This window comes from Narcine bancroftii, chromosome 7 (assembly GCF_036971445.1).
Source record: "Narcine bancroftii isolate sNarBan1 chromosome 7, sNarBan1.hap1, whole genome shotgun sequence".
NCBI classification, from domain to species: Eukaryota; Metazoa; Chordata; class Chondrichthyes; order Torpediniformes; family Narcinidae; genus Narcine; species Narcine bancroftii.
In genome coordinates, this window is record NC_091475.1 from 178,891,909 (window position 1) to 178,909,257 (window position 17,349).

Below are 17,349 nucleotides of genomic sequence, written 5' to 3' on the forward strand. Positions count from 1 at the left end.
TCGCACCAACCCTCTTTTCAATCTTCTTCAGCATGATGCTGAACCAAGCCATGAAAGACCCCAACAATGAAGACGCTGTTTACATCCGGTACCGCACGGATGGCAGTCTCTTCAATCTGAGGCGCCTGCAAGCTCACACCAAGACACAAGAGCAACTTGTCCGTGAACTACTCTTTGCAGATGATGCCGCTTTAGTTGCCCATTCAGAGCCAGCTCTTCAGCGCTTGACGTCCTGCTTTGCGGAAACTGCCAAAATGTTTGGCCTGGAAGTCAGCCTGAAGAAAACTGAGGTCCTCCATCAGCCAGCTCCCCACCATGACTACCAGCCCCCCCACATCTCCATCGGGCACACAAAACTCAAAACGGTCAACCAGTTTACCTATCTCGGCTGCACCATTTCATCAGATGCAAGGATCGACAATGAGATAGACAACAGACTCGCCAAGGCAAATAGCGCCTTTGGAAGACTACACAAAAGAGTCTGGAAAACCAACCAACTGAAAAACCTCACAAAGATAAGCGTATACAGAGCCGTTGTCATACCCACACTCCTGTTCGGCTCCGAATCATGGGTCCTCTACCGGCACCACCTACGGCTCCTAGAACGCTTCCACCAGCGTTGTCTCCGCTCCATCCTCAACATCCATTGGAGCGCTCACACCCCTAACGTCGAGGTACTCGAGATGGCAGAGGTCGACAGCATCGAGTCCACGCTGCTGAAGATCCAGCTGCGCTGGATGGGTCACGTCTCCAGAATGGAGGACCATCGCCTTCCCAAGATCGTATTATATGGCGAGCTCTCCACTGGCCACCGTGACAGAGGTGCACCAAAGAAAAGGTACAAGGACTGCCTAAAGAAATCTCTTGGTGCCTGCCACATTGACCACCGCCAGTGGGCTGATAACGCCTCAAACCGTGCATCTTGGCGCATCACAGTTTGGCGGGCAGCAGCCTCCTTTGAAGAAGACCGCAGAGCCTACCTCACTGACAAAAGGCAAAGGAGGAAAAACCCAACACCCAACCCCAACCAACCAATTTTCCCTTGCAACCGCTGCAATCGTGTCTGCCTGTCCCGCATCGGACTGGTCAGCCACAAACGAGCCTGCAGCTGACGTGGACTTTTTACCCCCTCCATAAATCTTCGTCCGCGAAGCCAAGCCAAAGAATTCTGGTTCTGTTAAGTAACCAGAACTATGACATCATCTGCAAATAGACTGATTTTATATTTCTTCTCTTTTATTTTTATCCCTTTTATTTTATTTTCTGTTCTTATCAGTTCTGCCAAGGGTTCTATAGCTAACATGAACAGTGAGGGAGATAGTGGCCATCCCTGCCTAGTTGACCTGCTTAATTTAAATTGGTTTGATATATATCCATTTACTGTCACCTTCGCCAGTGGTCCCTTATATAATGCTTTAATCCAATTAATATATTTCTCTGGTTGGTTGAACCTCTGTAGTACTTTGAATAAATAATTCCATTCTACTCTGTCAAAGGCTTTCTCTGCGTCTAAAGCAACTGCCACTGTTAGCGTCTTATTTCTTTGTACTGCATGGATTAAGTTAATGAACTTAGAGATATTGTCCATTGTTCATCTTTTCTTAATAAATCCAGTTTGATCTAGTTTTACTATTTTTGGTACACAGTCAGCCAATCTGTTTGCTAATAGTTTAGCTATTATCTTATAATCTGAGTTAAGTAGAGATATTGGTCTATACATGTTGGTGTTAGTGGATTTTTCCCCGTCTTTGGTATTACTGTAATAATTGCTGTTTAACATAAATCTGGCATCTTTTGAACAAATGAAGTACAAATATGGTATAACTCATGGTACAATGTTTGCATACCACCAACTGAAAACCTACTTGAAGGACAAATTGGGAAGCAGGCTGAGGTTACCAGAAGGAAGCAGTTTTGAATATGTGATTACAGACACAATAATAATTAAAAGATTTATAACAAACACGTACATCAAACTGCAAGAGAAAGAGAATGATGAAATAAGCTGTAAACCCAAACAAAAGTGGGAACAAGATCTAAACATAAAGATAAAAAATGAAAAATGGGAAAAGCTATGCTCCGGAACTATGAGAAATACAATAAACATGAGGTTATGCATGGGAACAACAGTACATGCAATTTGGGCATGTGAGAAAGTGGAAAAGTTTTGGGAAGATCTCAATCAGATATTAAATAAAATCACAAAAATCAACATACCAAAAAATCCAGAGATATTTCTTCTAAGCAATATAAATAGTAAAGAACTAGGCCTCGGTTTGGATGAAGCACAAAAAGGATTTATTATGATAGCCTTAGCTGTAGCAAAAAAATGTATAATGTCAACCTTGAAATCAGAAGAGAGCCTGAGAGTACAGCAATGGTACATAGAAATGAATAAATGTATTCCATTGGAAAAAATAACATATAATTTAAGAAATAAAATCACAGTATTCGAACAAATTTGGGAACCGTACATGGAACACCACAGAGAGGGCCTACCATGGACTAAAATGACAGAATGAGAAGAAGATGAAATGAACTGACCCGGTGAATGAAAGTAGATGACACAATTTTCTTGTTTATTTTCATTGTGTGATGACATCGTTTAATGGGTTTAATGTATTGTATATGTTGAACGTTTAGTGGGTGGGGAGGGTGGTGGGAAGGAGGGAGGGAAGGGAGGGGGAAAAAGGGGAGAAAATGACACTGTATATATTCAAGAGGGAAATGTTTGTGTGTATTTTGGTTAATATGATTCAAAGTGTGAAAAATTTAAAAAAATTAAAAAATAAAGAAATCAGAAAAGCTAACTGAAGACATGGTTACTTTGGCAGATAATGCGAAGGAACATGCTAAGGGTTTCTACAGGTATATTAAGAACAAAAGGATGGCAAGGACAAAATTGGTCCCCTTGAAGATCATCATAGCCATCTATGTAAGGAACCAGAAGAGATGAGGAAATTCTTCAATTGGTTTTTTGCATCAGTATTTTCTCAGGAAACTGGCATAGAGTTGAGGGAAGTAAGGAAAACAGGTGGTGAGGTCATGGAACATCAGATTAAAGAGGAGGGGGTACTTGCATTCTTAAAGCAAATAAGAATGGATAAATCCCCAGCGTATGACAAGATATGCCCTCAGACCTTGAGAGAGGCTAGTGTAGAAATTGCTGAGGTTTTGGCAGAGAAATATTTAAAATATCTTTAGTCACAGGTGAGGTTCCAGTGGATTGGAGGGTAGCCTATGTTGTTCGATTGTTTAAAGAAGGCTCCAAAAGTAACCCTGACGTCAGTAGTAAGTAAGTTATTGGAAGGTGCTCTAAAAGATTGGATATAAAAGCCAGGGACTGATTAAGGATAGTCAAAATGGCTTTATACGTGGTAAGTCATGTTTAACCAATCTGATGAGTTTTTTTGAGGAGATTACCAGGAATGTTGAAGGAAAGGCTGTCTACATGGATTTTACTAAGTCCTTTAACAGGGTCCCAAATGTAATGTCAGGAAGTTTCACATGCTTGGTCTTCATGGTGAGGTAGTAAACTGGATTTGACATTGCCAATGCGGGAGAAGCCAGAGTAGTGGTGGATGATTGCTTCTCAGACTAGATGCCTGTGACTAGCGGAGCACCTCAGGAATTGGTGTTGGGACAATTGTTGTTTGTCATCTACATCTAGGATCTGGATGATAATGTGGTCAATTAGATCAGCAAGTTTACAGATAACATAAAGACTGGAGGTATTGTGGACAGCAAGGAAGGTTTTCAAAACTTGCAGAGAGATCTGGACCAGCTGGAAAAAGGGGCTGAAAAATGGCAGATGGAATTTAATGCAGACAAGTGTGAAGTGATGCCTTTTGGAAGATTAAAGAAAGAAAGAACCTACACAGTAAGCAGGCACTGAGGAGTGCAGTAGATCAGAGGGATCTGGGAATACTGATACATAATTCCTTGAAAGTGTCATCAAAGGTAGATAGGATTGTAAAGAGAGTTTTTGGCACTTGGCTTTCAGAAATCAAAATATTGAGTACAGGAGTTGGGATGTTATGATAAAGTTGTTTAAGATATTGGTGAGGTCAAAGTTGGAGTATTATGTGCAATTTTGGTCACCTAACTACAGGAAAGATATCAATAAGATAGAAAGAGTGCTGAAAAGATTTACTAGGATGTTGCCCAGACTTCAAGAACTGAGTCACAAGGAAAGTTTGAACCGGTTAGGACTTTATTCCCTGGAGCATAGAAGAATGAGGGGAGATTTGATCAAGGTATTTAAAATTATGAGGGGTTTAGACAGAGTAAATGTAGGCCACGTATGGCTTTTTCCATGGAGGGTATCTGAGATATAAAATAGAGGACACGGTGAAAAGGGAAAAGTTTGGGGGAACATTAGAGGGAATTTCTTCACACAGAGAGTGGTGGGTGTGTGGGACGAGCTACCAGCTGAGGTAGTGAATGTGGGCTCAATTTTAACATTTAAGAATTTGGACAGATACATGACTGGGAGGGGTATAGAGGGCTTAGGACTGGGTGCAGGTCAGTGGGACTAAGTAGAATAATAGTTCACCACAGACTAGAAGGGCTGAAGAGCATTAACACCAGCCAAATGTAAATCTGCTATTTTATATTAAGGGTACATTCAGACATTTACCCACATTGTTTGTTATTGTATTAATTTGGGATAATTATACAAGATCTGGAGTTGAAGTTAACAGCTTAACATCAGTAGTTGGGAAAATGCTTGAAGCTAAGGAAAAAACAATGAAACAATCTGGATAAAAATAGTTCCAACAGGTAAACACAGCATCAATTCAGGAGTGAGGAGAGCTTTGTTTGACAAATGTACTGTATTAATGCATTAGATAGCTAGGAACAGGCAGATGTTGTACACTGGGATTTCCAGAAAGTGTTTGATAAGGCATCAAATAGAAGACTGATCCATAAAATAAGAATGCATTGAGTTTGTGGTAATGTACTAACAGTGGTGTCAGTGTCTAACCCTATCCAAGGTGAACCCACACGAGGAAATGGGACCAGACAACATACTAAAGGACTGCACAGACTAATTAACATAAATCTTCATGGACATCAACACCTCATTGCAGTAGTCCATTGTTCCCGCAGGGTTCAAGACAGCCACCATCATCCCAGCATCAAAGGGCGTGAAATAACAGGGCTCAATTGCTACTGCCCTGTGGCACTGACCTTTATGTAATGCTTCGAGCATCTTGTAAAGCAGGGGTGTCAAACTCAAATTCACAGAGGGCCAAAATTAAAAACTTAACCAAAATTAATCAACAACATCTGCATATTTTCTCTTCTTTCAACATATGTAATGTTAAACTTTTTCTTATTAAAATAAATGTTTAATAATAGTTTTGGTTAAACTCTTTCCAGAAGAAGCATTAACAAATGAGAAATAAAATATAAAATAAAGTTTGCTGTAAAACCAGACTTCTTTTCATCTCCTCCACCTTCTGGAGCTTTTGCTTCTCGTTCAGATCCTTATACCTGTCCTGGTGTTTCGTTTCATAGTGTCGTCGTATGTTATATTCTTTAACTACAGACACGCTGGCTCCACACACAAGACAAACAGGTTTGTCTTTTAAAATGATGAACATACAGTCTGCCTCCCACCTGTCTTGAAAGGTCCTATTTTCTGTCTTTCGTTTGGCCATTTTTCGTAAGGGGTTTATTACATGTGAGTTGGGCGGCAGGTCGCAGATGCTAATGAAAGTAAAGAGAGGAGGTGGGGGCGATTAGCGGGCTGACGGGCCGGCGCCAACGCATTTGCAAAGCATTCTGGGATTTGTAGTATTAACTGTGCATGCCCTATACTGGCGCGGTGGCCAGCGGGCCAGCTCTAATACATATTTGATATGATCTTGCGGGTCAAATATAATTATATCATGGGCCAAATTTGGCCTGCAGGCCTGAGTTTGACATGTGTGTTGTAAAGGAATGCATCAAACCACACCTCCCAGAGATGCTGGACCCATTTCATTTCACCACAGATGATGCTATAGCCTTGTTGCTTCACTTTGTCCTGCTCACCTGGAGAATGACGCATCGTATGTCAGGCTGCTGTTCATTGACTTCATTTTGGTGTTCAATACAATCATTCTACAGAGGCTGGTGGAGAAGGTTTCCTTGCTGAGACTCAACATCCCTCTCTGTAATTGGATCCTGGACTTCTTAATGGAAAGACTTCAGTCTGTCCAGGTCGGTAGCAGAATATCGAGCACTGTCAAGCTAAGCACTGGCACACCTCAGGTCTGTGTGCTTAGCCTGCTGACTACTGAGCCACGACTGCATCACCGAATCTAGCTCCAAAAGTATCATCAAGTTTGAAGATGACAACAGTCGTTGGCCTCATCAGAAACAGTGATGAGTTGCACTACAGAGAAGAGGTGGAAAATCTCGTGAAATGGTGCGAGAGCAACAACCCAAATTAAGATGAAGGAGATGATTGTGGACTTCAGGAGGACCAGGAATGACCACCCTCCACTACACATCAACAACTTTGTATTAGAGAGAATGGAGACCACCAAGTTCCTTGGAGTTTTCTTAACTAGTGACCTATTGTGGACAATCAATATCTCCTCACTTGTCAGGAAGTCGCCACAGCGACTGTACTTCCTGAAAAGACAAAAGCGGGCAAGGCTACCGGCCACCATTATGTCCTTCTATAGGAGCTCTATCGAGAGCATCCTGGCTGGCTATACACAGTGTGGTACAATTGCTATAGAGAAATGGATCAGAGGTCAATCCACAGGACCATAAGAGTGGCAGAGAGGATCACTGGAGTCTCCCTCTCCCCTATTGACATGATCTACTGGGATCATTGTCTGAAGAGGGGATGCTATATGTGTGTTGCATGTATACATGTTTTGCATCGAGGACTGGAGAATGCTGTTTCATCAGGTTGTACTTGTACAATCAAATGACAAATAAACTTGACTTGAAAGTGCTGGTCCTGCAACTATTTATGATATATATTAATGATTTGGAAGAGGCGACCAAGTGTAGAATATTCAAGTTTGCAGAGGACACAAAACTGAGTGGAAAAACAAATTGCGCAGTGGATGTGGAGAAACTGCAAAGAGATTTTGATAGGTGAGTAGACAAGAATCTGACAGATGAAGTTCAATGTTGGTAAGTGAGAGGTTATCCACTTTGGAAGAAAAAAATAGAAGATCAAATTATTATTTAAATATTGAAATATTGCAGCATGCTGCTATGCAGTGGGACTTGGGAATGCTTGTGCATGAATCACAAAAGGTTGGTTTGCAGGGGTAACAGCTAATCAAGAAGGCAAATAGAATGTTGGCCTTCAGTGGTAGAGAGATTGAATTTAAGAACAGGGAGGTTCTACTGCAACTGCAGAAGGTACTGGTGAGGCTACTTGGGAGTATTATGTGGAGTTCTGGTGTCCTTTCTAGAGAAAGAGATGTTGGGTTTTGAGGCAGTGCAGAGCAGGTTCACCAGGTTGATTCCAAAGATGAGAAGGTTAGCATAAGAGAGATTATGCCAGCTGGGCAATACTCATTGGAATTCAGAAGTATGAAAGGGGATCTTACAGAAACATTTAATATTATGAAAGGGATAAGGGTAGGAAAGTTGTTTCCACTGGTAGGTGAGACAAGAACCAGGATTTATAACTTCAAGATCTGGGGGAATGGATTTGGAATGGAGATGAGGAGGAACTGCTACTCCCAGAGAGTTGTGAATCTGTGTAAATTTTCTCCCCAAGGAAGCAGCATAGTAGGGAGAATTATATCTTCACTGACCTATGGAAGTCCAAATAAACTTTTTTTCTGAGGTTTGAAACATCCCCTGAGCCTCAAAATTTGGAGGATTGAGCTTTATTCCAGAGAAAAATGCACTTTGTGATTCAGTGATTTAAGAAACCAAAAGAAGGGAAGTTCACAGATGATTTTGTACATGAAAATGACAGAAGGCAGATTCTCTGGAAATACCATTGAAGTAAACATTGGAAATGAGGTCATGAGTTTTTAAACAAATAAGAGATTACAGAATATCATCAAGACATAATAATGTGGTCACTAGGACATAATTAGATGCGGTTGAAAACATCTGTCAGGTGCAGTTCACTGATCAGGATTCTAGAATTTCTGCAATGGCCTAAGTTTGAGAATATAAATACAAGACTTCAGGTTTTATGTCATCTCACTTGATGGCCTTATTGGAAACTGTAGGCAATTGCATGCAATCTCCAATTTAACATATTAACGTAGTATTTTCAATCAGTTGTACCATGATCAGGCTGCAAAGTGGAAATGAACATCTAATCAGCAACATAAATAATTTTAACAATGAGGAAGGTTTCAATTCCAAGGAGTGTGGCGTTTGGATCATTCAGGATTACCCTGAAGCCAACCTGTCTTGTGTGAGTCTCACAGTTCCACCAACCCATAGTGGTTCCCAATAATCAAGTTTTGCCTCCAGGGCTTTCCAATACAGGGAACAGACAGCAAGTAGTGTAGCCAACTGCCACGAAGAAACACACACACTGGCAGTGTGGGAGGTTAAGCTCTGAGATTTACTGAGGCTGGAAAGGCTCTTTTTATACAGTTGGAATGAATAACAATAGTGGGTGGGAACATTCTTGCATGTGAATACCCTTCTTCCCCAGTTATTGATCTGTTAACTGGGCAGGCCAGGGCCATTTTAGAGCTGCTGGTCTTGTACTTGTTCCAGCTTTCAACTGCGCCGGTTCATTGGGTTAAGGGACGTGTTACAATGTGCTATGCTGCTGTTCACTACCGCGTGTTGCGCCAGCTCGATCTCCATGGTGGTGGGCCGCCACAGTAGCATAACCTATGCTACTAATGGCTTGCTTAAATCAGAAATGTTTAAAAATATTTGAAAATGAACTAAGTAATTACATAAATAAAATTATTCAGAAAGTTTCAATAAATGGGTTTATTTAGAGCACATTTCACCAAATTAAAATAATTATACTGTGAACTAAAATTTAAAAAAAACCTGGTTTACCTTTTAATTAGAGGCAGCTCCTGCTTTACTGAAACTGCTGTAAGTCAGCATTTGCAGAATGAGAAATGGTCCAGAAGTCTTGGTCAGCACGATGAAAGAGGAAACAAGTTGATTCTCAGCAAAAGAGATGGTGGGGAGGGACAAGTGGAACAAAGGCAATATCCATGGTAGGGGGTCCCCGATAGGGGATCAGAGGGTTTTTTTTCTTTATTCTATCCATTCCAACCCCACCTTCTCTGCTGTTGAGAACCTTCTTTTTCTTTTCACACTACTGACAAAAGGTCCTGAAAGATCTGAAATGTGAACTGTCTGACTTGAGAGTTTCCAACATTTTCTGCTTTTAATTTAGATTTCCAGCATCTGCAGTTTTTAAATTTTCAATTACTGAATATCCTAGACTCAATAATAAAGGACAGAACAAGAATTTCACTGCAGTGTGTTGGTATAGAAGTTTGTATAACACACACAAACACACACACACACACACACACACACACACACACACAGAGTAACTATCTTGAGCTACCCTTGGTAAATGCAACAGAACTCATAACACAGAACAAATATGACCGATCCTTCTCCTGATCCCCGGACATAACTGGGTGACACATTTGTTAGCTAAAGAGGAGTTATTATATTCAAAAGTTATAAAGAATTTTGGAAGATCTGAAAGATTTTTTAAATGAAAATCCATGTTTTAGTATATACATTGGTTTACATTAATGTAATATCTTAAAATTAAGAATTAAATTCCTTTTCTTTATTTCCCATTCTCCTGTTAGGAACTAGGTTTCTTCTTTCTACAACATATTTCAGAAAAGAAATCAACAGACCAATCAACCAGTATTCTCTTCTTCATATTTAATTCTGTTCCAGCAATTGGAAGGGTGTCAATAAGTTGGAAGAGGTGCAGAGGAGATTCGCCAGGATATTTCCCAGAATTAAGTTATAGAGAGAGGTTAGATTGGCTGGGTCTTTATTTCCAGAGCATAGGAAGCTGAATGGTGACCTGACAGAAGTTTATAAAATCATCTTCCAGTGTAGATAATTCTGAATTAGAGTGTATAGATTTAAAATAAGAGAGAAGAGATTCTAAAAAGGGCCCGAGGATCAATTTACACTCCGAAGGTAGTTCATACCTGCTACCAGAGCAACCCATAGAAGTAGATACAAATACAACATTTAAAAGGCATTTAGACAGGCACATGGATAGGAAGGGCTTAACATGATATGAATGAAGAGCAGGCGAAAGGAACTAGCCCAAAATGCCAACATGGTTGGCATGGACAAGTTGGGCTGAAGAACATGCCATATGACTGCTATTAGGAAGCAGACCACTAGCCAAATCCCAAAGTTAAATAGATTTTGTAGCTTTACTAATGGTATGCACTCTATACAAAAACAATATGTTTATTATGCCAGGGACTAGCATATAGAATTATTTACCTAAATATATGCTTACAAAAATTACAGAAGAGAACATTAGACTTTTTGACTACTTTGCTGTTGGGGATCCTATTTGAACCATATACCATGATTCCAATCCCCTTTTATCTGTGCACAATATAATTCCTGTTCTTCAATCTGTCCTCACCATGCTTGGCTGTGTTAATCTTTCTATTTCTGCCTCTGCTCATGCTATTTTATTAAAATCTTATTTGTGGCACTCTATTCCAATTACAACTGTTAAAAAGCTCAATAAGCTGACTCTATTCTTGTTTTGCAAATAAATAAAGAAAAAAATCTTAGGAAACAGGGAAGTGCAGGAAGGATTTCAGGTTAAAAACTCGCCAGCAATTTTATGCCAAAATTTATAACCTACTTATATTAGAATGAAGCCAGCTAATTACACTCACAAAAAAAACAAGCCTTGCCTCAGAATTAAGCTGTTGTGGCACATTTGTTTGGCCCTCACAACTCAAAATGATGTTTATGTGGCACAAATTTACACATAACTTTAAAACTCATTTTGTCACAAAAAGGAATTCCGACTTAATCACTTGCCTGCATATTTGGGAAGGACAAACACAGAGTGCCACACTGCATGTAGTCCGTGATCAGATTTGAGTCATGTATTAAGTTAGCTCTTTTTTTTAACCTGGTTCCAGTTTCCTGTTATATTTACTGCTTTTAACAAATATATTTTGTTGCCTTACCCAAAATGCTGTGGGTGCATTGGATTGCTGTCCATCATTCTTGAACACTTTAATTCATCTGAGGCCAAAACCATTCCACTATCAGCCTAACAATCCCAAGGAAGAAAGAAATAAGTTACCTCACCATTATTATTTCATTTTATTATCATATCTACTGTTATGAGACCAGAGGACCCAAAAACCCAGCAGCAATAGATATTCACCAAGACAAATGGTTACTTAAACAAAGGCTGCTTTTAATTATCTTTAAACATGAAAACAGAATCACACTTTAACTTATCACTATTAACTTAATTAATCTAATTTAACCCCATTCTAATTTTAAGCACACATATATGTAATGTGTGTGTAAGTTTAGAAAAATTCTTTGATTTGCAGTCCAATCTCACTTCTCATTCTTCCAAGTTCACTGACTTCAGGCAATTCTTATACTGTGCACAGAATTCAACATTTATAAAGTTCACCCAGGCTTTGGTGCTAGAAAGGTAAATGGTTACTGCTCAGGAAGGTTCTTGTCGGGTTTCAGAGAGAGATTTGTTGTTCGCTGGACACCCACAACTGATTTCTTTTAATCAGCCACTTCAGTGTCTTGCCAACGAAACATGCCCCCTCAGGGTTGTCCAGATGATAACCTCTTTCTTTCATGTCACCACAGAGTTCCTTTTTGTTACCCTTATTTCAAGTGAAACATTAGGCAGCCAGTCCTCTCCTCATGTATGGACCACAAGGGCTTTGATCAGACTGAACTAAACCCTCACAATCCGTCTTCCAAACAGGGTTTTTCCACAAGTTTGCCAGCTTGTCCTGTTCCAGTCCCAGCTGCTGCTGCTGACTGTAAAACTGCAGTATTGATCTCTCTCCCTCCCTCCTCTCTCTCTCTCTCTGAGACAAAGCCTGTTTTAATCTCTCTGATTTCAAAACCATATGACCTTTTTAGAACAGCAAGTTCCAGACAGCCTGTGGTCCGCCAAGTTCTTTCATCTGTTGCTTCTTTGTAAACAACAATCCATTCATGAAGTCTCTTGGGCACTCTTCAAAGCTTTTGCAAAGGCTCTTGGCGCGCCGGCCTGTCTAGCATGAGCAGAGCTCCAGTATTTTAAATAGGATCAGTTTTAAAGTGTTTGTATGTGACCTACACTAAAAAACCTGCCATAATTTATCTCTCAAAATCATATCTATATACAATACAAACACAACATAATCTGTCACACTACAAACCATTTAATAATTTGAAATATGGTTTAATAATATTTTCATTGATGACAATAACCCATATTCAAGGTAATAGTTTTGCATTAATCAGGAATTGCAGGTGTGTTAAATTGTGTTTTCTAGTCCTTTGTCCATAAAATATGATGTTTTGGGGGACTTGAAAGCACAAAATCAATCAAACAGGCTGAAGTCAGCAGTGTTTCCTTCAGGGGAGATCTTGCCTGACAAATTTGTTGGAATTCTTTGAGGAATTACTGAGGAGGAAAATCAAAGGAGAGTCGGTGGATGTTGTTTACTTGGATTTTTTAAAATTTGGCAGCACCACTGGAGCTGCTGTAATGGCAGCGTTCTTGCTGTTGTAGAATGGGAGTTTGGAGAGTGGAGAGATTGTGCTGGACCAAAGAGTTCAACTGCCCAGTCTTAATGCCAGTGGCTCAATACAGGTTTTAAACAGACTGTTAAAGGAGCTCATGGTGTTTGTAAGTAAAATCCTGCAACCACAAGGTCAATGCCCAAGATGGTGATGACTGTGCTCATCAGCAGGCATGAGGGGTTTGAGATTTTGGGAGGAGCCATAAGCAAGTACAGGGCACCTGAAACAGGGAGAACACCTCCTGTGAGAATGAGAAGCAGAGGAGAAAACCCTACAGGACGGTGACCACATCACACACAAGCTGTGGGCGACTTGAGGTCAGGGCTCCCCATGGGATGCGGGTTGCTGGAGACTGGCTCATGGGAACCAGGTATCAGAGCTAAGGGCAAGGGCTCCCGAAGGGCCTCTGGTACTGAAGGCTTCCTGATCATGTAAAAGGTTGAGATCTGGAGCTCGGGTTGTCAATGGTTTGAACTCTAATCTGTGCAGCTGCAAAAGCTGCAGGAGGGCTGGAGGTGAACCCATGGACTCTCAGTGACTCTGAAGGGACTCTCTTTTGCTTCTCTTTCTCCTATTATTATGGAGATGAGGCTCATGGTAACTTTATTTGTCTTAAGGCAGACAAACATTGAAGTATATCATGTATGCTACATTTTCTTCTTTCTTTGGCTCGGCTTCGCGGACAAAGATTTATGGAGGGGTAATGTCCACATCAGCTGCAGGCTCGTTTGTGGCTGACAAGTCCGTTGCGGGATAGGCAGACACGGTTGCAGCGGTTGCAAGGGAAAATTGGTTGGTTGGGGTTGGGTGTTGGGTTCCTCTTCCTTTGTCTTTTGTCAGTGAGGTGGGCTCTGCGGTCTTCTTCAAAGGAGGTTGCTGCCCGCCAAACTGTGAGGCACCAAGATGCACGGTTTGAGACGATATCAGCCCACTGGCGGTGGTCAATGTGGCAGGCACCAAGAGCTTTCTTTAGGCAGTCCTTGTACCTCTTCTTTGGTGCACCGCTGTCACGGTGGCCAGTGGAGAGCTCGCCATATAACAAGATCTTGGGAAGGCGATGGTCCTCCATTCTGGAGACATGACCTACCCAGCGCAGTTGGATCTTCAGCAGCGTGGATTCGATGCTGTCGGCCTCTGCCATCTCGAGTACTTCGAGAATGTTGAGGATGGAGTTCTAGGAGCCGTAGGTGATGCCGGTAGAGGACCCATGATTCGGAGCCGAACAGGAGTGTGGGTATGACAACAGCTCTGTATACGCTAATCTTTGTGAGGTTTTTCAGTTGGTTGTTTTTCCAGACTCTTTTATGTAGTCTTCCAAAGGCACTATTTGCCTTGGTGAGTCTGTTGTCTATCTCGTTGTAGATCCTTGCATCCGATGAAATGGTGCAGCCGAGATAGGTAAACTGGTTGACCGTTTTGAGTTTTGTGTGCCTGTGATAGTACAGATCTATCACCAATGTACATAGTGTATATAGTTACTGTATCTAGACTGTGCTTACAGCAATTGGCTGAGAGCTAAGCCACACCTATTGTCTGGGCCTTAAAGGGTTGTGTCCCTAGCCAGGTCGGATCATTCCGGACTGGTCGGCCACCTGTGAAGAGCTCCGGTCTTTTGCTAATAAAAGCCTTGGTTTGGATCAACAAGTCTTTGGTTCTATCGACGAGCTCTACAGTGCCCGATGGAGATGTTGGGGGCTGGTAGTCATGGTGGGGAGCTGGCTGATGGAGGACCTCAGTTTTCTTCAGGCTGACTTCCAGGCCAAACATTTTGGCAGTTTCCGCAAAACAGGACGTCAAGCGCTGAAGAACTGGCTCTGAATGGCAACTAAAGCGGCATTGTCTGCAAAGAGTAGTTCACGGACAAGTTGCTCTTGTGTCTTGGTGTGAGCTTGCAGGTGCCTCTGATTGAAGAGACTGCCATCCGTGCGGTACCGGATGTAAACAGCGTCTTCATTGTTGAGGTCTTTCATGGTTTGTTTCAGCATCATGCTGAAGAAGATTGAAAAGAGGGTTGGTGCGAGAACGCAGCCTTGCTTCACGCCATTGTTAATGGAGAAGGGTTCAGAGAGCTCATTGCTGTATCTTACCTGACCTTGTTGGTTTTCGTGCAGTTGGATAACCATGTTGAGGAACTTTGGGGGGCATCCGAGGTGCTCTAGTATTTGCCAAAGCCCTTTCCTACTCAAGGTGTCGAAGGCTTTGGTAAGGTCAACAAAGGTGATGTAGAGTCCTTTGTTTTGTTCTCTGCACTTTTCTTGGAGCTGTCTGAGGACAAAGACCATGTCAGTAGTTCCTCTGTTTGCGCAAAAGCCGCACTGTGATTCTGGGAGAACATTTTCGGCGACACTAGGTATTATTCTATTTAGGAGTATCCTAGCGAAGATTTTGCCTGCAATGGAGAGCAGCGTGATTCCCCTGTAGTTTGAGCAGTCTGATTTCTCGCCTTTGTTTTTGTACAGGGTGATGATGATGGCATCACGAAGGTCCTAAGGCAGCTTTCCTTGGTCCCAGCAGAGCTTGAAAAACTCATGCAGTTTGGCATGCAGAGTTTTGCCGCCAGCCTTCCAGACCTCTGGGGGCGGGGATTCCATCCATACCTGCTGCTTTGCCACTTTTCTGTTGTTCAATTGCCTTATATGTCTCTTCCTGGGTGAGGACCTCATCCAGCTCTAGCCTTAAGGGCCGTTGAGGGAGCTGGAGCAGGGCGGATTCTTGGACTGAGCGGTTGGCACTGAAAAGAGATTGGAAGTGTTCTGACCCTCGGTTGAGGATGGAGATCTTGTCGCTGAGGAGGATTTTGCCGTCTGAGCTGCACAGCGGGCTTTGGACTTGGGGTGAGGGACCGTACACAGCCTTTAGAGCCTCATAAAAACCATGAAGTCGCCAATTTCCATGCTGAGCTGGGTTCGTTTGGCGAGGCTAGTCCACCACTCATTTTGGATCTCCCGGAGTTTGCACTCGTTTCTTCTCTGGCCAGGACGGCTTTGCAAGGTGAGCCTGGTGGGCAGCTCGCTTCTTTGCTAGCAGCTCCTGGATTTTAATAGTACATTTTATTGTACTATTAAGTGACAATAAAAGGAACCTTAAATCTTGATTTTCAGAAGGTCTTTAAAAAGATGCCACACACAAGGCAATAAATGAAAAGTGTGTGCTTTTTAAGAGGAAAGGTACTATCGTATAGAAGATTAGCTGAATGAAAAAAGACAAAGAGTGGGAATAAAGGGAGCCTTTTCTGGCTGGCTGCTGGTGACTAGAGGTGTTCACGAGGGGTCGGTGTTGGGTCTGCTACTTTTCTCATATGTTAATGATTTAGATGATGGAATCGATGGCTTTGTGGCCAAGTTTGTACATGATACAATGATAGGTGGAGGACTAGGTAGGTGTTGAAGAAGAAGGGAGTCCGCAGACGGATTTGAATGTTGGGAAAATGGGCAAAGAAATGGTAGATAAAATGTAGCGTAGGTAAGTGCAGAGCAATACACTTTAGGAGAAGGAATAAAGAAGCAGACTATTCAGAAAGTGGGCATCCAAAGAGACTTTGGAATCCTAGTGCAGGATTCCTGAAACTTTAACTTGCAGGTTGAGAAAGTAGTAAGGAAGGCAAATGCAGAATTAACATTCATCTCAAGATGATTATAATACAAAAGCAAGGATGTAATGCTGAAGCTTTATAAGGTATTGCTAATGCTGAGATTTTATAGGACATTGATCAAACCACATTTGGAGTATTGTGAGCGGGGTTGGGTTCCATATCTAAGAAAGAACATGTTAACATTGGAGAGGGTCCAGAAGCATCTAGAGTATAGGGAGAGATTGGACAGATTATGTCTTTATTCTTTGGAGCGTAGAAGGTTGAGAGGGGATTTGATAGAAGTATTTAAGATTATGAAAGGGATAGACAGAGTGGATGTGGATAGACTATTTCCGTTAAGAGGAGGAAAGATTAAAACAAGAGGACATGAGTTAAGAATTAAGGGGGAGAGGTTTAGAGGTAACATGAGGGGGAACTTCTTTACTCAGAGAGTGGTAGCCATGTGGAATGAGCTTCCGGGAGAAATAGTGGCGGCGGAGTCAATTGTATTATTTAAGAAAAGGTTGGACAGGTATATGGATGAGAAGAAGATGGAGGATTATGGGCATTGTGCAGGGAGGTGGGACTAGAAAGGGGTGTTTGGTTCGGTGCGGACTAGAAGGGCTTAATGGCCTGTTTCCGTGCTGTAATTGTTATGTTATGTTATGTTAAGAGGTTTATTATAATGATCCTGGGGATAAGAAAGTTAACATATGAGAAGTGTTTGATGACTGTGGCCCTGTACTCACTTGGCTTTAGAAGGATGAGGGGGGGGGATCTCATTGAGACATACTAAATATTGAAGGAGCGCTATAGAGTGGACATGGAGAAGATGCATCCAGTAGTGGGAGAGTCTAGGACCAGAGGGCACAGCCTATGAATAGAAGTATGTCTCTTTAGAACAGAGATGAGGAGAATTTTTTCAGCCAGAGGGTGATGAATCTGTGGAATTCATTACCACAGACAGCGCTTGAGACAATCAATGGATAGATTTCAACTGGAGGTTGTTATATTCTTGATTAGTAAGGGTG

The 17,349-nt window shown here is 41.8% G+C and overlaps 1 protein-coding gene across 5 annotated transcripts in view; it reads right to left on the reverse strand.

The window, feature by feature from the left end:
- flt1 (fms related receptor tyrosine kinase 1) overlaps nucleotides 1–17,349 on the reverse strand; it is a 274,469-nt gene that overhangs the window by 50,016 nt on the left and 207,104 nt on the right. For 4 of the 5 annotated variants that reach the window (XM_069891516.1, XM_069891514.1, XM_069891517.1 and 1 more), the window contains exon 29: nucleotides 11,163–11,248. The exons of the other annotated variant lie outside the window; for it this stretch is intronic. In XM_069891516.1, the coding sequence (XP_069747617.1) occupies nucleotides 11,163–11,248 (86 nt within the window). The remainder of the gene's footprint in view (nucleotides 1–11,162; nucleotides 11,249–17,349) is intronic. 5 annotated transcript variants of the gene reach the window in all.